The sequence below is a fragment of the Sphaerodactylus townsendi genome, linkage group LG06 (genome assembly GCF_021028975.2).
Source record: "Sphaerodactylus townsendi isolate TG3544 linkage group LG06, MPM_Stown_v2.3, whole genome shotgun sequence".
Lineage (NCBI taxonomy): Eukaryota > Metazoa > Chordata > Lepidosauria > Squamata > Sphaerodactylidae > Sphaerodactylus > Sphaerodactylus townsendi.
The window spans coordinates 94,023,174-94,047,848 of NC_059430.1; the positions used below are offsets into that span (position 1 = coordinate 94,023,174).

Below are 24,675 nucleotides of genomic sequence, written 5' to 3' on the forward strand. Positions count from 1 at the left end.
GTCCCTCCAGTCCTCCAGAGCAGCGCTGGAAGGAGAGGTGAGTGGGACGCGAAAAGCAGCTAACATTTCACCCATAGTGTTAGCGCAGACAGAGATGCAATAGCAAATAGTCACACATAAAAATATTACAAAAGAAATATTTTTATTTTGGGTGACAGAGGTTCATTCAGAGGTGGGAAATGAGGCCCCTGAGCATAGCAAAAGACAAAGTTCTTATACCTGCCCGAGAACATGCATTACAGGCAATCATTGATATGTCACAAGGCAATCATGTGCTCCTTGAGTCCCATCAAGGACTCCTCCAGAGACATCCTGGCACCTTAATGGTTTGACTGTTTTTGCAACCTTCCTCCCATCCTGGGTCATCCTTATTGCTTAACTCTGAATGTTTCTCCTATGGCTGCTTGTAATAACAAAATATGTTTTCTGGTTCTCCTCCTCTTGTTCCCATCTGGCTATCAATGGGGGCATTCCTGGAAACAAAACTAGCTATTCCCATAGTAGTTTTGCTGCTAACCTTTCACCCATAGGGCTGCCAATGCCAGTCATAGATGCGGGCAAAACGTTAGGAGCAAAAACTACCAGACCATGGCCAGTTGATTCTGGCCGTGAAAGCCTTTGGCAATACATACAGAGAGAGATCCAGGTTTCTGGTTATACTTTTTGTGGGCTAAAACAGGTGGGCTAAAACCTTTTATATCTGATGGGCAGGTGATAGGCACCAGCTGCTTTCAAACGCCACTCCTTTTTGGCTTCTGTTCTGTATATTGAGCTCGTGTCGAGGAGCAAAATGAAAGATATGAATGAGCAAGAAAAAATGGCTTTCCCCTTCATGCAAAATTCCACTGCAGGAAGCCAGCTGCGTGTCTGTGCTTTTCATTAAATCCAAAATGTAATTATGTTGACTGGGTGGCTTTCCATCCCCCCACCGCCCCCTCTATCCTTTCCCTATTGTTCACTCAATGACTTTGTTTTGTACTTTGGTTAAGGATGCAACTAAGAAGTTTCTACAAACGGGAGAAGAAAAATGAAAGCCACTCTTGTGCAGCCCAAGAAGTAAATTGCTCCCATATGCTCTAGAGAGTTTCTGGGATTGTTGTTCGCAGTGCCACAAAACTCTGTAAAATTGGAACACTTTGGTCTGCCTGGTGTCCTCCGTTCCTTGTGGGTTTGGCTGCCCTGAAGCTGTTTTTACTTCGAACCCCATACCCTTAATTTGTACCTTGGATCATCCACAGATGGAAAAATGACAGGGGTGGAGTCATTGTCCCCAGTCAGTTTAAGAGTGCTCTGCCAAAATACGACAGTTAGCATTTTAAATTCACCCCCCTGATTTCCATGGCTATCTACAGATTAAAAACTGCAGAATGCTAAAAAAATGAAGCTGGTATGCAGGAGCTGACTTTCTTGCTCTTTGAATCAAACAAGGAGCTGTGATGCAGGGGCCAGTTTCATGAGACTTTGAGGTTTGGCAATTGGAACTTCTTACATGAAATCTGCAAGTTGAGAGGCAGTGGTGTATAGTGGTTAGAGTGCCTGCCTAGGGCTGGGGAACACCCCAATACAAATTCCCTGCCCTCTCTGTCTTGAAGCTCACAAGGTGATTTTGGGATAGTTACTATCTCTCTGCTTAAACTTACCTTGCAAGGGGTTCTTGTGAAGATTCATTGGGGAGAACCAGATAAACTTCCCTGTGTTCCCTACTTAAGTCAATATCAAATTCAGTCATGCTGGGCCAGTACAGTGTAGTGGAGATCTGGGGGACCCAGGTTCAAATTTCCATACTGCCATGAAAGCTCGCTGGGTAATCTTGGGCCAGTCAAGCAAACTCTCAGTTTAATCCACCTCACAGGGTTGTTATGAGAATAAAAATGATTATGTAAACCACTTTGGGTCTTCACTGGGGAGTAAGACAGGATACAAATTATGTAAAACAAATCAATAATTTGAATTGGTGTTGTGTACTGCTTAAGACCATGCTACTTACCTGGTGGATAACAGCCCCTATGTTGCTTGAAGCTATATTCAGGGAGAAAAGATGGGTTCCAGTTCAGATGCATCATGTTAATCCAGTTCCAAAAAAACCCTGCAGCGATTGCCAGCAGACAATGTTTACGGCATTTTCACACCATTTATGTGCAGAAATAACAAGAGGGAGGAATTTGGTGTGAGGAGAGATTAAAGTGGTTTGTAGATAACTCTCAAGGGAGAAATGAAACAAAAATGTAGAATATTCAGATCAAGCCAGCCAACTTTCAAAATTCAGTCTCATTCCTACCAACCTCCTGAGCTCCAGTTTGACCAGTTTACCTCCATCATTCTTGTTAAAAGTAATCTGGTTCAGTCCTGTCTGTAGATGCTTCATTAATGTCTAGAGTAGAACCTAGATGGATGTTTGTGCACAGTTAGGTGGTGCCCTCTGGTGGTTGGTACATTTTCACAGTGCATTGCCTGATAAAAGAGTGGTGGTTGTTATAAGTAGACCAGCATCTGAAAAAGATACCATGTGGCCTGGAACAAAAACCACATAATAATATTTGTGATGATTGGAAATCTTTTTATGATATTTGTGGAAAGTCCAACTCACACATTGCATCACTTCCTAGAAAACATGCTTTTCAAAAATACATAAACCGCAACTCTGTAAAAAAATTCCACTGTGCAGTACACATGGAACATTACAGTGCTATCATTTTCAAAAGTGTCAAGCAAATTATTTTTTCCAGAGCCACTGGAGAATAAAAACTGATTACCTTCCAGCCAGAGAAGTTCAGTGGGAGGTTATGCTCCAGGATTTGGTGCATACTGCACAGATGGATGTGTGTTCATGTACTGCCTTTGCTGAGGCAGGACTTTTGTACCTCCATAGCAGCTGTGTGACAAGCAGAAATTCATCAGGGGCAGCTGTTTCCATTGCTACACATCCATGTAGTGTGTAGGGGTGAATCTTTCCATTGAATTTCGGCCTAGACTGGCCCCTGTTAAGTTCATATGACCTTGTCCCTGATTGGCTACTAAAAAGACCAGCTAAGGTTTCCTATTTGTTAGGCCCTTAATGTCAGCGTTTTGAATGGTTTTACTTACAAGCTAGAGGACTGATCTGGTTTTAAGTGTTTCTATGATTGCTTATTAACCTAGTTTTAGATGTTGCTGATAGTATATTGTAATCTTGTGCTACATTGGTTTTATGCTAGCCATATAATGTTTAAACAAGGTAAACGTGGTTTGATAGTGTGAATAGCAGTGTTGTGGTTCAGTAAGCCACTCTGGACACCTTGACATGTATAAGTGGTATATTAATCCAATGAATCAAACAAACGAACAACCAAACCTTTACTAGGCATAAATTGATTATACATAAAAATATAACTCATAGGGCCAGAACCTGTAACAAAAACTGAGCAATCTTCTCCAGAATAAGAGGACTGTCACTATTCAAGAGTTTCATATCCAATGAATCAATATATACAGGTATGTTAGGTTGTGAGTATTTTGCCATTAAACTGCAGCTGACGTGGCAACCCCATAGGGTTTTCAAGGCAAGAGATATTTAGAGGTGGTTTGCCATTGCCTCCCTGCGCATCACAACAACACTAGTATTTCTTGGAAATCTCCCATCCAAATACTTACCAAGGTCAACCCTGCTTAGCTTCTGTGATAGCACAAGATCAGGCCAGTTTGAGCTATCCAGTTTAGGGGGATGTGTGTCAGTATCCAATATAAAATCTAAAAAAAACAGAAAGAGAAAAATATTAAGCTGAAGGCCTATGTGTTTTTTAAGCGCCATCAAGTCGCTTCTGACTCATGGCCACCCTATGAATCAAGGTCCTCTAAAACCTCCTATCATTAGCAGCCTTGCTCAGGTCTTGGAATTTGAGGAGCGTGGCTTCCTTGATGGAGTCAACCCATCTCATGTTGGGTCTTCCCAAATGGTTTATTGGTTAAGAGCAGGTGGACTCTGATCTGGAGAACCCGATGTGTTTCCCCACTCCTCCTCATGAGTGGTGGATTCTTATCTGGTGAACGGAATTTATTTCCTGGGTGACCCTTGGGTAGGTCACAGTTTTCTAGGAACTCTCCCACCTACCTGACAAGGTGCCTGTTGTGGGAAGAGGAAGGGAAAGGAGTTTGTAGACCACGAGTCTCCTTACAAGAGAGAAAGGCGGGATATAAATGATCCAAACTCTTCTTCTTTCCTGCTGCCTTCAACTTTTCCTAGCATGATTGCTGAAGGCCTAGTCATGTCTATATGTCTCCTGGGATCAAAGTTCAAAAGCTTCAATTCCAGACTAGGATTACTATCCTTCAGGTGAGGCCTGAAGACCTTCTGGAATTACAACTGATCTCCAGACAACAGCTCAATTCTCCTGGAGAAAATGACTGCTTCAGAGGATGTACTCTATGGCAGGGATGTCCAACTCTGGTCCTCTAGATGTTCATGGACTACGATTCCCATCTGCCCTGCCAGGCTGGACACCCCTGAACGATGGCATTACACTCCACTGAGGCTCCTCCCCTCCCAAATCCCACTCTCCCCAGTTTTACCCCCAAATCTCCAGGATTTTTCCACCTGGAGTTAGCACCTGAGGTCTAGAATGCAATTCAGGTGAGGAAGGTTGTAGGACTGGATAGGATTAGCTGGGAGAAAGGGGAAGACTTGGTTTTGCTCTTGAAATACATGAACAGCTGGTTCCTGGAAAAGGGCAACATTTTCTGCTCTGGAGGCTGGACCAGATCTTATGGGCTTGAGTCGCTGACTGGGGAGAGGGACGGCAGATTTCAGAAGGCTTCTGATATTGGAAGCAGTCCCAAAGGAGTGGCTGTGTTTGTAGTAACAAAATAAAACAAGTCCAACTCCAGCCAACACCTTAGAGAAAACTTAGCAAACAAACCCAGATCGACTACATACTGTAAACGATTCTGTGTGGAAAGGGTGGGGGACGAGAAAGTTACAAAATTGCAGGGAACCCTTTGTGGAATCGCCGCCTCTTGTGTCCATTGAAGTCCGCTAACGAAATTTTATTTTGAAACCTATCCTTGGCCCAAATGTTTCTCTCTCCCCTTCTCAACATGAAGAGCCCCGGAGAACTTGGAATCTTGCACAATCTGTTGTCTCGTTTGGCGTTTATGAAACTATTGCAGGACTGACTGGGACTGGGGAGGGAGCGAGGGAGGGGGGTGGGATTTTGCTTGCGACCGGTAAACGGCACTGAGATGCTTGGAAGTCCTAGGAGGGCCTCCTACTGATAGGTTGCCAACTTCCGGGGGGCACCCAAAGAGCGCTCCTATTGCAATGGATCTCCACACAACCAAAGCCAGGTCCACCTGTATGGCGTTATACCTGGCCGCGGTCCCTCCCCAGGATCCTCCCCCAAAACTCCAGGCATTTCCCAACCCAGAGCTGGGAACTCTACGAAGTGTGTTGTTTTTCTTCCCTTTGCAAAACTTTCTCGCTTCCCCCCCCCCCCCCTTTCTCCTCCTCCCAACTCCTCCTCCGGCATCAGAGACCAGCCGGCAGCCAATGGCCGGGTAGGGCTCAGCAGATCCCCGCTTCCTGAGCCCAAAGGTTGTTTTGCTCAAGAGGAGCCCGTGGAGGAAGTGAAACCGATGACGTCTCTGTCTCTCTTTTCTTGTGCGTCTTAAAGCAGCGCTTTTGCAAGCCGCCCCTGGGAGTCCAGACTCTGCAGCCCAAGGAGAGGAGATGGGGGTGACCCATTCCTTAGGCCTTCCCCAGGGGAAGGGGCCACACGCAGTCGGCTGCACGGATGTGATGGTGGGACAGAGCCGGAAGGTATGGGGCTTCTGCAACCATCCGGTAGGAAGGGGGTGGGGTGTCAAGTTTGGAGAGGGGGCTCCAGGAGGATCAGCGAAGAGATGTGCTGGGAAATTGCCTTTCGTTTTAGAGTTTTGCTTCTGGAAGCTGGTTGTGAGCTAGTGATCTACAGCGGTTTAGAGGATACGCCTCAAGCAGACAGTCCCTGGTTCAGATTTGGTCTCTGGGACCAGCTTACTGTCTCTTTGCTCCAGGTTCAGGCAAACAAGCGCATGTGCCGCGACCATAACGTGACTGAAGACAGATGTGATGAATCTGCTGTGTGATATAGTGGTTAGAGTTCTGGGCTCAGGTTCTAATCTCCACTCGAGTCAATAAAACTCACCAGGGTGATCTGAGGCTAGCAGTAACCTCACAAGATTGAGATGAAGACATAGTGGCAAAGGGCAAATCCTGTCAACCATCCTGAACTACTTGGAGGAATGACAGGATAAAACTGTGCTAGGTAGATCTTTCCAGCTAACTTTTTATGTGGCATGCATAGCTCTCCTTTCCCCCTATTATCCTTGTAACGGCCCTGTAAGGTCGATCAGTGAGCTTTGAGTCATTCCAACTACTTCTGGAATAAATTTTGCTCTTCTTTAAGGTTCCAGTATGTGAATGAAATGACAGAAAAAGGTTTTGTGTGAGGCTGAAAGGCTTCTTAATGCTTGACAGAAAAAGAAATTATACAGGAGAACAGATGCCAGGAATCAAAGTGCAAACAACATGCAGGTTTATTCTGGTGCAGTAAAACAATCACATAGTGGCTCCTGTGTATATTGTGTGAAACATCTTTGTGTGAAACGTCTCCTAGTACAAGACTCTCAACATCAGCCAGTATTCGGGCTGCAGAAACTTTATGGATTGCTAATTGACTGGACTGGCCATTTAACTGAAAGGAAAATTTTCTGGTGTGTCGCTGATCTAGAGGGCCACTAGTGAACAGGTATGCAGAGCCAGCAACCTGGGGGCCACTTGGTTCAGATCATCAACAATAGCAATCAGTAACAACTCGTTCAGTATCTCTTTTGCTGCTGTCAGTTTGTCGGAGGGCACAGTGGATGCGCTGATGCCAGTTGCTGGAACTGTTGAAGTGAATGGCTCCCACAGCCCTGGCTTGTAGAGGCACCAGGGCCACTCAGGTTGGCTCATTCCAAGGCCATTTTGGCTCTCTGGTTCATTCCAGATTATTAATCAACATGTCAGTTATCAGTAATGCAACGCTGTATATTTTCAGTGGTCCTGATCTGGTACTGGCTCTTTGTTGATCCCTTGCTCTGAACATTGATGTGGTTGGCTGTTTTAAGTGTCCAAGGCAGAAGATTAGGTCCTTAGACTACACACATTGGATACAGACAGATGTACCAATAGTTGAACAAATGTGGAAAAATCCCTTCCTTTGAGGGCATCAGAAAACAGGGGCCTATCTCGGCTCCCATTTCTCTGCACTAGTGAGAGAAGGAGAGATGCACGCACGCACGCACACACACACACACACACAGGGTTGCAGGGAAATGGCATCTGACCAGACCCCGCTTTGGTCAGATCCCTTCCAGCATATTTACTTTACAGCAGTCCCTGATGCATCCAGTGGGATTTCCTCCCATGTAAAGGTTTGCAGCCGGTTTGCCTGCACGTGCTTTCTCAGCAGTAGGTTTTGCTGCATTAACTGGAACTTCTTCCCAAGTGACTGATTTTTTCCCCAGCTTGTGTCTTACGCTGCCAGCTGACCAGTCTGTCTGCTGGGCACAGGCCAGAATGGTTTGCACAAGCAATGGTCAGGAAATGTGCATTGCTTTCCCGCATCACAACTGCTTGATTAAAGTATGGGGGTTTTGTGTTTGTCAGTCTTTGTCATTGATGGACAGAATTTACAAATTGGATGAGTGCCATAATGCCGAAGAGACTGCCGTATAAACCAAGATGTCCCCAGTTCAGCTCTCAGAGACAAGGAAGTCCTCCCTGCCAGACTGCATTAAAACAAAGTGGGGGTATGACTGAGAGGCCGAACATCAGCAGTAGATTCCAGTTTTCAATTCCTGACATCTCTAGCTCAGAAGAGCAGGTAGTAAGCTGAAAGACTTCCACCTGAGATCTTGGAGAACCAGTCTCCACCTGAGATCTTGGAGAACCAGAGTAGACAAGGCCCAGGATATGACTTGGTAGAAACTTCATTGTCAGTAGTTTGGGGAAGGGGTATGACTCAGTGGCAGATCATCTGCTTGGCATCCAGAAGTCCTTGGTTTCAATTCCCAGCATCTCCACTTGAACGGAGCAGGGAGTAGCTGATGGGCACGACCTCTGCAGCTCTGCCTGAATTTCTGGAGGACTGTGACCAGTCAAAGTAGACAACTCTGACTTTGGTCGATTAAAGGTCTGACTCGATGTAAGGGAGCTTCACATTGCAGGACGGGGCTGTGGTTCAAAGATAGAGCATTTTTTTGGCATGCAAAATGCCCCAGTTAAAAGGATTGTGTAACAGGTGATGTGAGAGAACCTGAAGAGCCATTGTCAGTCAAAGCAGCCAATAGCCCACAGATCTGACTCAGTAGAGGGCAGCTTCCTGAGTTCACAGAATTGGACTCAGACAAACTGAGCCGTTTGCCATTGTCAGGATGGATTCCCGTTTGCCCCAACACTTTATGAGTGGTGAAAGGTCAGCTACTAGATAGGAGGGGAGATTCCCTCTGACTCCTTCTCTCTCCTCTTTCCTTCCTGTCCAGGTGCCCACAGACATTGGACATTCTGGGAACTAAGTTTCCCAGAGCGCACCAGATGCCATAAATGTTGTGTTCCCTAGATGTCCTTTCCCAAAGGAGACAGGAGAGTGATGAGGGAAAAAACGGGAAGTCGCATCCTCCCTTACTCTCCCCTGGTTTGCTCCTGAGCTAGAGAGGAATATGCATTATTCATTCCACTTTGAAAGAGCACGTTGAGACAACTGAAACTCATGTTCCAACCAAAGGAGTACAAATTTTGACAGAGGTGAGGTTTAGAGATGCTGTTGTGGCCTCAGTGTACGCACGCACGCACGCACGCACGCACGCACGCACGCACACACACACCTGCCTTCGATGCCAAGCTCAAAGAGTCTCTGTTTAGATGTCTATAGCTCACTTTCTATTGGGAACTCACAGTTGCTTACAACATTGCTGTGTCCCACTCACAACAAGCAGCCTGTGAGGTAGGTGAAACTGGGAAAAGAGTGAATGAGCTGAGATCCCCCAGGGAGCTTCCAAGGCAGATTGGGGGATTCAAACCCATGATCTCCAGATCCTAGTTGGGCATTGTAACCATGATACTATGCCAGCTCAGCGTGTAGTTGTAAGTCCAGAACTAGGATTTAGCAATTCTTGTCAGCTGTTTGGCTGAGGGGAAGAAAAGGGTACAGTTTCTTGAATGCGTCCCTGGCATTTACTCTAGTGTTGACTCACTGTCAGTCAGGCAGACAGTTGAGATGTCAGCTGGAGAGGGCAGGAACTGCTGTGAGTAATCTGTATTCAGAGGAAAAGTGATTTGTGTTTCAATTGCTTCAGTGACGGATGATCCTGTGGTTGAAATCTTGCTGACTTTGGTGGAATGGAGGTCTCTGGGGCACTCTCTGGCTCCATGTCCTATAACTCCAGAACCAAATGGGCTCAGCACAGAGCCAGAGAAAGGGAAGTCTTGAAGTTAAGGTCTATAGGAGTTGGAATAACCCATATGTTGATGGAATGGGCAGGTAAAGAACTGGATGGGACTGACGGGTGTCTGAAAGATGCTTTTCAGCAAGTGAAATAAGAGTGAACCATGTGAAGGTTTATGCCAGTACATTAAAACAATCGTGCAGGGTGCTGCAGCCTCCAGAAATGGCCTGGAATTCTCCCAGAATCATAACTGATCTCCAGATTATATATAAGCAGTAACCACCAAGGGTTAATATCCCAGAATTCCATTTAAAACATGTCCAAATTTAATTTTGAGTTTGGTCCCTAAGCTGCATCCATTCCTTGCTCCACTGTAAGCCCTTTTCAGTTTGCTTACTTGTCACCACATGTATAGGGGAAATGTGCTACATGTGTTACTCCCACTGTGTGCAATTGATATTTTGTTTGAAAATCTGGTATGCCTGTACTGAGGACGATAGTACACGGGCTTCCCCTTTCAGACAAAATGATGACAATTTATATCAGGAGACCTGTACAACAACAGCCCTTTTCAGCTGCTCAGTCCTGGACCAATTGCTGCAGCGCAGCTAGCCTTAAGGAAAGGTAGTCTATGCACTTTTGGGCTTTTATGATTGCCTAAAGACAGACCTTGTTCTAAGCATGCTACCGGTAGGAGTTATGAGTTTCTCTACAGCTGTGTTGTTGTTTTCAGCCTGTTAATTAAAATTGGTCAGACCTCACCTAGAGTACTGTGTTCAGTTCTGGGCACTGCAATTTAAGAAGGATGTTGACAAGCTGGAACGTGTCCATAAGAGGGCAACCAAAATGGTAAAAGATCTGGAATCCATGATCTACGAAGAGAGACGTAGGGAGCTGGGGATGTTTAGTCTGGAGAAGCGAAGGTAAAGGGGGGACATGATAGCTATGTTTAAATATTTGAAGGGATGTCATGTCGAAGAGGGAGCAAGCTTGTTTTCTGCTGTCTCAGAGACTAAGACACTGAGTAATGGATTCAAGGTGCAGGAAAAGGGATTCCACCTAAACATTAGGAAGAACTTCCTGACTGTCAGGGCTGTTCGGCAGTGGAATTCACTGCCTTGGAGAGTGGTGGAGTCTCCTTTGGATGTTTTTAAACAGAGGCTGAATGAACATATGTTGGAAGTGCTTTGATTGTGTGTTCCTGCATGGCAGGGGGTTGGATTTGATGGCCCTTGGGGTCTCTTCCAATTTTATAATTCTAATTCAGGTTGCTTCACAAGAAAAATCCAATACTCTGGAACAAACACTGGAGGGGAAAGTCTTTGGGCTTGCAAATAACTTTTCCTATAAGCCAGACTATCTCATGGCTGAGAGAGGCCTGGCCTTTTTAGCCTGATTTTCCTAAAGTGGTTTGTTTTTACTGGAGCATTTATGCAGTGAACCTGCTTTTCTGCTTCTAGCATATTGTGGTGGAAGCAAATGGATACAGGGGTTAGACAGAATGAACTGATAGTCCGGTTAATTATTATGTGAGCTTTTAAAAAAAATGAAACACACGATCAGAAATAAAAGAACTGAGTAAATAACATATTATATTTTTTATAACTCTCGCCAAATATATGCTTGAAACCAACCTAGAATTTCTGTGGGGAATGTCAAACACCACCACTGCCACTCCACATGGCAGCCCAAATTGCCTCTTAAAAGGCCTGTCCTTTTGGAGTCAGGGAAACACCAGGAATATCTTTGAGGGACATCAAAGGCCTCCTGTCCAGAGCAGAATTGGAAGAAATTTGCCATCCTCCTCCCTGTGCCAGTGGAAATTTAGGTGGGATCCACCCATTGTCTGAAAGTAAATACATATGCACACTATATACGTAAAATAATGTCATACCAATAATAACACAACTGTATCTTTTACAAGAAAACTGGGCAGGCAAACAAATCAAGAGAAGATGTGCTTTCTGACACCAAAAAGGTTTCCAACAAATAGAGAAGTAAGGTCTTGTTAAGCTTCTGTCTCTCAAACATACTAATTCAGTTGTTATTCACATTCATGCGCATGCACGCACACACCCTGTGTGTGAGATGTGCAGAGAACAGAGTACATATTGCCACGCCTGTTGTATCTGTGCTGCAGCCTTTTTTCTCCTCCTTAGGGTCTCTTCTTCCGCTTGTTCTATCCCTGCATCTCACAAGAGCGGGCAGAACAGCCCTACTGGATTCCCCGCTATGAGTATTACTGTGGACTAGCGGACTACATGAACATGAACCGAAAATGGTGTGCCCCGCTGCTCAACGTGACCTTTGGTAAGAGAGTTTCCAACTGCCAGGTGTTCTTGGTGCAGGGATATTGCAGTTGTGTTCCAACAAATATTTTTGCTGCGAAGGCCAGGGACTACAACCTTGCTGAAATGCAAAAAAAAACCCCAGAATTCTACTTTTTCAGGATGCACTGCCTGGAGAATACCAAAGCTGGTGTCCATAAATCTGAACTCACTCTCAAGAAATCACCAAGAACAAATAAGGGAAGTGGGGGTTCTTTCTTTAGAAAACATTGCAATCCCGCAGTAACCAGGAAGCAAAGTATTAGCTTTGAACGGTTGACTATTTCCTACTGTCTTAGAAATTTTGTTTTCTGCAGGCTCATGTCGAATCCCCGTAAGCTGGGATGCCCCCCTGAAGTCGAGTAACCATAAGTACCCCTTGATCATATTCTCCCATGGTTTAGGAGCCTTCCGGTAAGTGTCCTGCCCTAATTTCTAAAGCTATCTAATTTGCATGTTAAACCCATATACAAGGAAACTTTCTTCTTGTGGGTGGGAGGAGAGAGAGGAACTATCTGGCAAAACAGCTAGACATGTGTACACAGCCTACGTGATTCATGAGGGCTAGGAACTTCGTAAGCTGAGGTGCTCAGCCCTGGAGGCCATGTTCTGCACTCTGTAGTCCTGTTGTATATCCTTGTCAGGATTATAGGGGGGGTATAGTATTGGGAAAAGGCTTTGCTTTGTGCCTTTGCTTCTGCATGTGCTTATCAGCTGGACATCCTTGACTTCTTGTGGTGAAGACGAGTTCCCAGCCTAGGCTCTGACTGTGACTCTGTTCTCATGGGGGGTGGGGAATGCTACATTATATTATCACTGGTTCTGGCGCCATTTTGCCAGAACTCTCTTTTGATGTGCTCTTTTGCCATGAATAGATTCCTTGAACCGTTCAAGCGAGTTGTTACTGGTCGAGGGGTTTGACAATCCTTCACATGAAAGTATAAGAAGTTGCTTTAACTGAGGCAGGCTGGTAGTTTATTTGGCCCCGAACAGTCAACATGACTGGCAACATTCATCCAGGAGAAGAAGTGTGAGGTTGAGTGAGTTTTCCTACACTGCCATGAAATTAACTACCGTATATACTCACATATAAGTCAACCTGCATAAAAGTTGAGGCACCTAATTTTGCCTTGAAGAACTGGGAAACCTTATTGACTCGCGTATAAGTTGCGGATGGGAAAGGTCCATGGGGAGATGGGGCGCTGAGCCTGGAAAAGAGCCGCAGTTGGGGGAAAGGAGCGCCCCAGAAGCCTTTGGGAGGCTTTTTAAGGAAGGGCGAGGTGGGTCTGGGGAGAGGGAATAAGCTAGGGGCCGTGGAGAATGAACGGGATGGGAGGTGGTGGAGGAAAAGGCAGAGGAGAATGAGGCACAGAAAACAGCTGAAAGGGGGCAGCACAGAAGAAGGCAGGAGACAGCAAAGCAGAGAAAGCAGTCACTAAGTCACCCTTTCTTTCCTTCCCCCCCTCCCGCCCAGGCTCTAAGGCTTGATTTCAGAGAAGCTGCCTCTCAGGCAGCATGTCTCTATGGTATTCTTAAAAGGGCAATGCTCCAAAGGTTGCTTAAGCAATCTTTGGAGCATTGCCCTTTTAAGAAAACCATAGATACAGGCTGCCGGACAGGCAGCTTCTCTGAAACCAAGCCGTGGGTGGGGGGGGGGAAGAAAGGGTGAGTTAGTGAGGGGCAGGAGAGAGCGAAGCAGAAAATTAAGCACAGAAAGTGGCTGAAAGGAGGGTGGCAGAGAAGAAGGCAGGACAGAGCAAGGATGGGACAGGGGGAACACCACACAAGAATTACCGGTAAGTGGGACCCATGTATAAGTCGAGGGGGGGCATTTTTCAGCCTAAAAAAAGGCTAAAAACCTCGACTTATGCGCGAGTATATACAGTAAGTGATTTTGTGCCACTTTCACAGTTTCAACCTGCCTCACAGGATTACTGTAAGAGTGAAATGGTAAAGGGAGAGTCATGTACACCCCCTGAGCTTTTAGAGGGTCTTAGTATGTAGGAGTATAACATGCATATTCCTGTTTCCATCTGTCTCAAAATGAAAGATATGTTACTCCCTGATACATAAATGATAGGAAATATGCAGATTTACTTAAATGTATGACTATCATTGCAGAACTTGGCTCTCCCTAAATCTAAGGTTTGAATAGGAAAGGGGACGACATGGTACAGAATGTATCTAACCATGCAGTCAAATCCCACTAATCTGTTCTGTGAGTGAAGGTACTTTCCTTCAGAGGAAGTAAGGACAAGAGGCTCTGTCTGCTGTAGTTTTTCTGCTCTAGAGCTCTTAAAACAGGCACTTTTAATGGGATGGCCATTGATATTTATGGGCAATCCCGTTAACTAAGGACAGCCATCTGTTTCAAGATCAGTATAAAGGCTGCCTTGGAGGTGAGAGATCCCAAATCCTGTTAGAAATCCTCTCAGCCATCAAGCCCCACCCCTTCCCACAGAGAAACCTTTACAAGTTCATTAGCACCAAAAGATAAGTATGCTCTAGAGTGGCTTAGTCCACACATGCCTTAACAGGTTTTAGAGGTGTAATGTAATACCAATGATATCTGGGGGTTCCCTGCCATCAAGCAGCATACACTTTGAAAAAGGCAACCAGAGGAGCAGAAAGGAGAAAAGGGAGGGATTCAGGTTGGGCATGGGCTGAAGTTACCTGTGCTTAAAATGTAGGAGCAAAGGTTCAGTGGTACTGGAAGTTATGGTTTTAGGCTGCCAGGCAGGAGAGCAGGCTGTGGTGAAGCAGGGCCGAGGGAGGTGTGAGGAAAAAGAGGGAGGTTGCTGCTCCCCTAAATTCACTGCCTGAGGCATCTGTCTCATCTGAGTGTGTCAAGAGATAAGCCAAAGTCCATATAGAAAAGATGGGTTCTAAAGTGGGGTTTGGAAGGCACAAGTAACAACAAAACACTGTGAACAGCTGTACTCAGAAGCCTGCACAGTATTTTGTGTAATTTTAGTTGGCCCTCATAAAAAGATGTTACACACAGTGGTGGGATCCAAAAATTTTAGTAACAGGTTCCCATGGTGATGGGATTCAAACAGTGGCGTAGCGCCAGTGGGGCTGGGCAGGGCATGACGGGGGTGCGGCCGGGCATTCTGGGGCGGGGCATTAATAATTTCTCTGTTACTGTGAAAAACTCTTACTGTAAAAAAAAGTTCCTAATTTCCAGCTGGCATCTTTCTGTCCATAATTTAAACTCATTATAGCAAGTCCTATCATCTACTGCCAACAGAAACAACTACTTCTCTAATTGACTGCCTGTCAAATACTTAATACTTTCAAATACTTAATTTTGTTTCTAGAAATCAAAAGAAGGATACTTTCCTTAAACAAGGAACTTTACCATATTACTAGAACATGTTTTAAAAACAGCCCAACAGGGCTAACCAGCCACATAGGAAACAACAGGACTTTATGATTTTTGGACCTAATGGAATTTCTAACGGAAAAGTAGACCCAATTAGTAACCCCCTCTCGGCACACACAAATAATTAGTAACCCACTCTCGGGAACTGGTGAGAACCTGCTGGGCCCACAACTGCCTGAGGAACTGAAGGCATTATCTGATGTTCTTACTAACTTTTCTGCCCTTCGTTTTTTTAGAACTGTTTACTCTTCTATCTGTGCTGAAATGGCTTCCCGTGGGTTTCTGGTGATTGCACTGGAACACAGGTGAGAGGGTGAATCTTCTGAGAACAGGGAAGACTTTGGTCAGTTTGTGTGTTGCAAAAGGCCTTCAGGGGATATGCTGAAGGGGATTTTCTTCATGTATGGTACATTTCCTGTTTCCAGTCCACTGGCTGCATTGACAGTGCAGAGGCAGAGCTATTAATATCCATGGACTTAGAAGGGTGTAACTCTGCTTAGCATTGCATTGGGGGTGCCCCTGAATTGTAATTTTCTGGGAGAGTGGGGGATAGTTTTCACGATAGTTGTAGATATATGTCCATTGACAGGTCTGTCAGTGCAGTCCTAAGCGGAGTTACATCCTTGTAAGTCCATTGAAGTCATTGAACTTTAAAAAGGGGGTAACTTTCTTTAGGGTTTCACAGAGAAACTGTTATCAGACATGGAGGGCAATGTGTCACTGAAATTGCTTTTGTCCCTAAGCTTGTGCATAGCAGTTAAGGTACAAAACATGGGGAGATTTCTTCTCCTGCTTCCCCTTGTAGTTTTCCGCAACCCAACAATTTTATTCATGGTTGTTTGATATATTATTTAATTTAGATGGTTCTTGTAGCTGATAGAGGGCGATATTGGGCTTTTCCCCTGCTTGGTATTTTCCTGCCACCTATTTTTACAGTAGCTATTAATGATTTCATCCTGCCCTCCCTGGCGTGGCCTTAGCTTTTTGTGTGGTTTAATTTCATACTGCTGCTTTAAAAAAATAAATCAAATTGGGTGTGGCAGATTTCTCACAGGTAGTGCACAAAGCCAGATGGGTGGAAGGGGAACAGAATGAGCCATGAGGGGTGGGTGTGGGGAATGTGAGACCTGTTTGGTTAAGCTACAAGCTTCAGACAGGATGGGTTTGGGGAAAGAAACAGGAAGAGAGGCATTACACAGACATTCCAGAGCAGAGATCTGTGCATAGAGGGCAGCAGGGATAATGGAAGAGACTGATTATCCCGCTGAGGATTTGTAAATTTCCCACTGCCTTTGGCTTCAAGGGGGAGGTGGATGGAGATGTTTGGACACTTCAGACAAATCTCTTTCTCTCTTTGTGTTGTTGCCTGTCTCAGCCAAGTAAATGATACTTGTTCTTCCAGAGACCGTTCTGCTTCTGCCACTTACTTCTGCAAGGTGGAATCCGAAGCAGTGGACATCCCCGAGGCTCCAGTGCAAGAAGAATGGCTCTCCTATCAAGGGGTGCCAAAAGATCAGAAGGAGTTCCATTTCCGAAACCCACAGGTACAGTCATTTTAGCAGGCTTATTATTTAACAGAGTGTGGCGGAATGAAATTCAGATTAAAAAAGACATTTATGTAGCATTTTTTTTTCAACCAGTTTTGCTCCAGGAACTTTAAAAAGTGCCTGTGGGTCCTCTTTTCTCTATTTGATCGTCACAGCAAGCTGGTGAGGTGGGTGGAGCTAAGACAGAGGTGTCCAACTCTGACGCTTCAGATGTTCATGGACTACAATTCCCATCAGCCCCTGCTTGTTTTGGGAATTGTAGTCCATGAACATCTGAAGCGCCAGAGTTGGACCCCCTTGAGCTAAGAGAAGGGGACAGAAGGGTTGTTGTGTGGCCGTGGTCTTGTAGATCTTGTTCCTAACGTTTCGCCTGCATCTGTGGCTGGCATCTTCAGAGGTGTATCACAGAGAGAAGTGTGTTACACACTGTGTCCAGTGAGAAGGGAATCTAGTAAGCTTCACAGCCACATAGGAATTTGAGCCTGGATCTCCTAGAATAGATCCAAGCCCAACACTCTGCTGCTGAGTTTGTGTGTTGTCCGACTCATGGCAGCCCTATGAATCAACATCCTCCAGAACATTCTGTCATTAATAGCCTTGTTCAGGTTTTGCAAACTGAGGCTTCCTGAATAGAGTCAGCCCATCTCATTGTGGGTCTTCCTCTTTTCCTGCTGCTTTCAACCTTTCCAAGCATTATGGTCTTTTCCAGCAACTCTTGTATTCTTATTAAATGAAGTGCAGCAGCCTCAGTTTAGTTGTTTTAGGTTCTAGGGATAGTTTACTGTGTTTTGTTTTCTGGGTGAAAAGAGATGGTGGGAAACTTCCTAAGCCTTTTAAAATTAATAAATTGCATCCATGGTGGGAGGATGGGGTCTGCTGAACAGGAGAGCCAGCATGGTATAGTGGTTAAGAGCAGGTGGATTCTAATCTGGAGAACCGGGTTTGATTTCCCACTCCTCCACCTGAGCGGTGGAGGCTTATCTGGTGAACCAGATGTGTTTCCACACTCCTACATTCCTGCTGGGTGACCTTGGGCTAGTCACAGTTCCCAGCCCCGCCTACCTCACAAGGTGCCTGTTGTGGAGAGAGGAAGGGAAAGGAACTTGTAAGCCACCTTGAGTCTCCTTCAGGAGAGAAAGGTGGGGTATAAATCCAAACTACTACTACTCTTCTTCTTCTTCTTCTTCTTCTTCGGATAGGACTTCTCAATTTTGTTTTACCTGTTTCAAACTGCTGTCTCACAGAACTATGGCTAAATGGTAGAGTACATGATTTACAGAGTAAATGTCCTGAGTTCACTCTCTGGAATCTCATGTTAAAGGAAACAAGAGTCAGCATGGTGTGATGCTTAAAGTGTCAGAGTAGGATCAAAATAGGGTATAAGTATCTACCTGGAAAAGCCCTTTGCAGCATGAGACCCTGAAGATCCACTGTCAGATATAATAAAACATACAGAGGAAGGAACACCAGCAATCTGATTCGGTAGAAGGCAGTGCCATAGTAAGTTTTCTCCAGTGGGGTAAGGTTGCCTGCCTCCACGTGAAACTTAAGAGTTTTCCTGGAATAATAGCTGATCTCTAGACAACAGAGATCAGTTTCCCTAAAGAAAGTGGATGGTTTGGAGCGTGGACACTCTGGCATTTTATCCTACAGAGGTGCTTACCCTCCCCCAAACCCTGCTCTCATAGTTTCTAACCCCCAAATGTTCAGGAGTTTTCCAACCTTGAATTGGCAAAACTGAGTATTATAGGAAGTCAAGGGAGGTATTTAAAGTTGGAAGAAATGGTCCAGGGAAAGTAGAACAACCCTGATCTCAGTTGGGGAGGTTCTTTGTGGATCTTTTTAACCACACAGTTCCTCAAAGGGTTCCTATCATGCCTTGTCTGTGTCTTTGCATAGATGGCATAAAATAAGATTCAGCCATACAAATCAATGGAAGAATGGTGGATAGATCAGACCAATTCTTTTCTTGCTTCCAGGTCCATCAGCGAGCAAATGAGTGCATCCGGGGGCTGAAGCTGATTCGGAGCATCAACGGCGGCAAGGCAGCTGTCAACCTCTTGCATACAGACTTTGACCTGTCCTCGCTGGAGGTAAAAATGTGGATCTCATTCATTCTTTCTACGTGACCCCAAGCCAGGGTGTTTCCAGGCGATCCCAAGGATTAAGTTGGAAACTGCTGCTCTAGACTGTGCTGATCCTGATCTTCTCCATAGGGGAAACTGTAGATCTGTTGGGGTGGTCTGTGAAAGTTAGTGTGGGGGAGTGATGAGACTAGGATCTGGGAGACCTGGGTTCAAATCCCCACTCTGTCGTGCATCTCACTAATGAGGGGCTCACGCACACCCCATCCAGCACTTGTTTTGTTTCTCCTCGCCATCTTCATCTCCTTCCTGCTGACTGTGGTTTCTTCCTGTCAAGATCTTCCTGTGATGTTAATCTTTGGTCACTAGGGGGAGCCTAATCCTGCTCCACTTTCCCGCTGTGTACAAGCGAGAGGTATCTAGGGATGCAGACAGCAGAACAAAGCGAGCATTATTTGCTTTGCCCCACTCTTCTGCTTTTTTTCTAACCCCCCCCTTACAAATTAAAACAAAAAAACCCACCCTGTCTCTTCTCATGATCAAGTTTGATTTCTTCCTCTCTATATTTAGTGCAGGACTTCTGCATTATCTTTCCCACAAGGGCATTGCATCATATATGAAACCCCTTCAGGGATGCAAGGCCCAGCTTCCCATGACACCATCAGTGGTTGCTCCTGCCCCCGCAAAAAAGCCACTTCCAAACCCTATAAAGAACTTGCTCCAAACTCCCCAGGTGGCCTTTGAAAAGCTGTTGTTATCTCAATTTTACACACATGCATGCGCATACTCTCTTTCTCTTGTTCACTCTGGCCATGCAGTGTAGTAACCATCCTGGGTTTACCTTGCAGGGTTGTTGTATGGATTGAATCAGTGTTCAGGTGGACTTTTTTGTATAGGCGATAGGGCGACATTATAATGGAATGTTTCAGGAAGGCTTTGATAATGGGAATGAGACTGTATACTCTTCTACTGCGTTTAGAATGCATTATCTGTTTGCTGTTTATATTACCCTGCTTCTGTTGCATTATTTTCTACTGACATAATACCATTTTCTTCATTGTTTAACATATCATGCCTGATACCTTACACTTTGTTTCAGACTTTGGAAATCTTAGTACCATTACATTGCTTATTAGATGTCTCAACAGGCAGGGTGGAAATAAGATAAATAAATAAGCCTATGTGAACTGTTTTGCGTAATCAAAATCACAGTATCAAGTGCCACATACTGTTTGTCCAGCCTTGTGGTCTGTCTATCTCATTAACATTTACTGCAGGGGCCTGTTCAAATGCTGAACGGTTATTGTTTGTCCCCTGTGGTATTTCTCAGGGAGAAATCAATGTAGGCCTTGGAATCGCACTCCCGCCTCTTACATCAAGAAGAAGCAAGCAACCGAACCAGGACATTTTCTTGGATGAGATGTTTGAACATGAGATCTCCTCTCATCCTCTAAACTTGGGTTCTTCAACAGACAGCTCCAGAGTTACCAGAAGCTCACCAGCTGCTGCACCATAGTTTGATCATCTCCTAAAAATCCCAGGAAAAGAATGAGAAGAGATCTGCCCTAAATCTTCTTCTTGGTGCTTTCATTTCATAGGATTTTCCTGTGTCTTCTGTTCTGTGTCTTCTATTCTGCTCAGCTGATTTCTTCCCTGTACTTCCAAGTCTATCTTCTGTTTTAAGAAGAGAACGAAACTATTGAGGTGAAGGGGAAATGTTTTCATTACTCAGAAGCAGGTTTCATTAAAGAAAGTTAGCAATCCCTGAAGGTTGTAGTGTAGGGGAAAAGAAACTGTAGGCATTTGCTTCTTTAAACCTTCACTCCCTTTCTCTTCCAGGATAATGTGGATTTGTCCAGAGTGGCTGTCATGGGTCACTCATTCGGAGGGGCGACGGCAATCCTCGCTCTCGTGAAAGAGGTGCAATTCAAGTGAGTATGCTCCAGACACAATTCTGACAGCCCCATCCAAAGGGGGCGGGGGGGGGGGGGGGGGGAAAGGGCTTTAGGGAGCAGCATGGCTGTGCACTGGTGCATTTGCCCTCCTTGGGGCACTTATTCGGGCAGAGGTGGCAGATGCACCAGCAGCTGCCTGTCCCTCAGTCCCACACCATAAAACCCAGAGGTCTGGGCTGCGAAGGGGCTGTGATTGAACAGCAGCATGACGGAAGGCAGGGCAGACATTGTCAGAAGTAGAACCAACATTTCCTCCCAGGGTTTAGGGTGGGGAGTGCTGTGCCCCAGCCCTCATACCTATACCATCCTTTTGGTAGCAGAAGTACTGTAAGCCCTATGGAGCTTGATGGCAGGAGAGTTTTGGAGCTTTTTGATCCCTGCACTGCTGAAAATCCCTCTTGGAGGCGTGGGGTAGCACCGTATCCTGTCACCTCCAACTTTGGATGAGGCTGCCCAGTTGCTAAAGGGCCAAGCTTGTCCTGAAGACTCTGGAGCAGCAACTGGGACTTCTTTCTAGTAACACATGTCCAAGTGGGAATCCACAGCCTTGTTTACCTGCTCAGGGCTTACTGTGCATTACTGTCCCCTACAGATGTGCTATTGCCCTAGATGCCTGGATGTTTCCTTTGGAGAACTCTATGTACCCGAAAGTGACCAAGCCTGTGCTTTTCGTCAACACAGAGACCTTTCAGACTTTGGATAGCATAGCCAAGATGAAAAAGATCTGCGCCCTGAACGATGAGACCAAAATCATCACTATCTTGTAAGCCTGTTCAAAGGGTACACTTGGAGTTCTCTGCTGTCATCTTCAATGGCATGTGTCCAACCACACAGTCCAAAGACTTGATGACATTTTTTGGGAAGAGGGGGCATACTTGGAGAGGGGGATCAATTGCTTTTTTCAAAAAGTAAGGAATGCTACTACCGGTATTCTGAAAAAAAGAAGAAGCTGTGTTACGTTTTACTGCAGATATCACAACTTTAAAAGCCTGAGTTGTGAAAATTCTTGGGTTGGGCAAATCAGTGCTTAAGAGTTGCAGCCAATCTCCCCACTCTGGCTATGGGTCTGTAGCAATAGACATGTGATGTTTTTCTCTTGCATGGGGATTTTCAAGAAGTTGGACTGGGGTTTGTGGCTTAGCTCATAACATTTCTGTTATTAGAGTTGGGAGGCAAACTTATGAACTTTTTGGATCCAAGCCTACCCACTGCTTTGTGTCTTTCTAAACAAAGGGCTTTATGTTTTCCTCCCAGGGGTACTGTCCATCAGAGCCAAACTGACTTCACCTTCCTTGCGGGGAATCTCCTGAACAGAGTCTTCCAAACAAGGGGCACCATCAATCCTTATGAAGGGCTGGATATCACTAACCAGGCTGCACTTGCCTTCCTACAAAAGCATCTCCGTAAGTTAAAGGTCTGGGGAGCCCCACTCGAACACTGGGAGCAGATGACATGGGGGCGGGAGTTTCAGACCAGATCTGAGAAGCTCAGATTCTAATTCCTTTTCTGCTATGTGAATTCACTGTGTGACCTTGGGCCAGCCTGAAGTACCTCACAGGGTGGTTGTGAGGATAAAATGGGGGATGGAGGAGAATAATGTTGCGAACTGCTTTGAGTCCCCATTGGGGATATAAATCTCTAAAATTATCAAGTAGAACTTCTAATGAAGTGAAGCAAGGAATGTTCAGTAGAAAAATTTGTAGAACGGCGAAACCTACATATTACAGGAGAATTTGGTAAGCCACTGGATCCCTGTGAAACAGACAGTTGATCTAAAATACCATATGGAGGAGGGGCTGTCCCTTGTTCTACTAAAATCTGGAAGAGTCAGGTTGGAATCTGCCCTCTGCCATAAAAACTCACTGGATGACCATGGTTCAGATAAACTCCCTCAGCCTAACCTACCTCACAGTGTGGTTGTTGTGAGGGTAAAACCTCAGAGGAGAATGATGTTATAAATTTTGTATCCCCACGTTGGGGGGGGGGGGGGCATGCAGAATATAAAATACCTACAAATGTTTAAATGCTGATGTTTTCAGGCAATTGTTGAAGGGATTGAGGCTCATGATGGGCACATTCTTCCAGCTTTTTCCTCTGAAGAAGGCTCTTGCTTTTGTGTTTGTATTGGTCTCTGCCACTGCTCCTGAGGTGTCTGGCTGGTCACTGTGGGAAGCAGGATGCTGGACCAGAAGGAAAACTATCCTGATCCCACACTGCTTTTTCTGTTCTGTTCTTCCAGACACCAATAGCATAACAGGCTTTCAGCATCTGTAACACTAAATGCAGGCAATTGTTTTTATGGGGGCTGGGAGTGCCTGACAAGCAGAATTCTTTCCTGTCATTCCCACACGTGCCTTTCTTGTACTTCATCATCCTTCCTAGCCAAATGCCCAAATTGTGTCCTAAATGTACACAACAAGTTTTATTACCATATTTTAGCGCATGAGGGTGAGATTGCATTTCAGGAAGTGCAACATCGTTCCCAGGACTTTGGAAACAGACGCAGGAGTTGTTGAAATATAAAGTCCTAAAAATATACACCCTCTTTCCTTAGCGTATCTCCATGTTGAAAGCAGAATATTGTGTTACAAACACACTCACAATTGGAGAGAGCTAAATACATGAGTTAAACCAAAGGCCTTGCTTTTTCAACCAAATACCTGTTGTGTGCTTTGCCTTCTTTAAAAGGATGAAATCTTTAATAGTAAACTTATTTACTCATCGTAAATATTTGTATGCCGCAGTCTCTCATTGTTTATGTGCAAGCTGCCTCACGCACTGGTTGATGTATGAGGCAGCTTGCACATAAACAAAGGTTTGCAGTTTTCAAAAAAGCAATGAAAAACGTTGTCCAATATGAAAACCTAGGACAAAAAATCAATTTAAAACAACAGCAAATATATATTAATGAATCCTGCTGCCGTTCTTTCTTTTAATGCTTGGGTCTGAGTCTTGCCAAAAATGGTATCTTGTGCAATAGCCTCTCTCTGATACCTTCTCTCTTTTCTCTTAGAACTGAAAGAAGACTTTGACCAGTGGGATAGTCTTCTGCAAGGTGTCGGGGATGCTATCATTCCAGATGGACCTCTGCAGAAGTCCAGCCTGTAGGCATAAAAGACAAAGTCTCCAAGCACCCAATGCACCCTGGATTATGAAGGAACAGAGCATTCTCTTATATACAACAGCTGTTTGGATTTAGCACCTGATACCAACATCAGGTTGCTGCAAGGCTGTGGCTTTCCTGTAGCTCACATGAACATGCTATTCAGCCCTTGATGCTACAGAGAGGAAGATGAGAAGTGTTGTAGATAGCTGGACAAGTCTGCCTGCATCTCTGTGGCTTTTGGGAAGGAGCAACAATAAGCACTGTAGCCCAAAGCACAATCCATCGGAGAGTCTCTCCTATTCAGTCTCCCATTGGAATGAAAGGGCAGTTAAGTAAGATCCCTTTGATGTTGCTCTTCTGCAGTCTGTGTTCTAGGAAAATAACTCAATTGCTTTTAATAGTAAAATTCCTGCAGCTTCCTATCAAAGGCAAACACAATCCAAGCAGCTGATTGTCTCACCAGTGATGATACCTAGAGGATGAAGGGCCTGGCCAGTCTGTGGCTCACCATGGAAATGAAAGTGAAGATTGTCCCTGATTGGAGAACCAAAAAAATCTCAGTGCTGTGTAGAAGCATCTTTGTCTTTGCCTGTGCCAGTCTTCAAATCCCTTCTCAGCACATAATCAGTTACTTCCCAGATGTTTTTAGAGCCACTGGCTTCTTTTTTTTGCTTGATTCTTCCCAGATGATTTCATAGCTTGTGTTGGGTTTGTTGGCCAGATGTTGTTTTTTACCTGAACAATAATTCAGACTCCTAGAGACAACCTTTCATATGGTTAGAATGGTCCAAATGTGTGGTTGGGAAGTGGTAAACAGCAGAAAGTATTTG

At 45.0% G+C, this 24,675-nt stretch overlaps 1 protein-coding gene across 1 annotated transcript; it reads left to right on the forward strand.

Annotated features, from left to right (window-relative positions):
* Window positions 1-5,523: 5,523 nt before the first annotated feature.
* PAFAH2 (platelet activating factor acetylhydrolase 2) lies at window positions 5,524-24,418 on the forward strand. Its single transcript, XM_048502300.1, has 10 exons — window positions 5,524-5,791; window positions 11,601-11,751; window positions 12,086-12,182; window positions 15,390-15,458; window positions 16,556-16,697; window positions 18,680-18,793; window positions 20,624-20,715; window positions 21,332-21,502; window positions 21,994-22,142; window positions 23,753-24,418. The coding sequence occupies exons 1-10, from the start codon at window positions 5,702-5,704 to the stop codon at window positions 23,845-23,847; spliced, it is 1,170 nt and encodes a 389-aa protein (XP_048358257.1). The 5' UTR covers window positions 5,524-5,701; the 3' UTR covers window positions 23,848-24,418.
* The last annotated feature ends 257 nt before the right edge of the window (window positions 24,419-24,675 follow it).

Bases quoted from the DNA above. Each gene is read 5' to 3' on its own strand.
- PAFAH2 (XM_048502300.1), top strand. From the start codon at position 5,702: ATGGGGGTGACCCATTCCTTAGGCCTTCCCCAGGGGAAGGGGCCACAC. The intron at 20,716-21,331 runs GTGAGTATGCTC...TGTCCCCTACAG, and splicing joins GTGAAAGAGGTGCAATTCAA to ATGTGCTATTGCCCTAGATG. The intron at 21,503-21,993 runs GTAAGCCTGTTC...TTTTCCTCCCAG, and splicing joins ACCAAAATCATCACTATCTT to GGGTACTGTCCATCAGAGCC.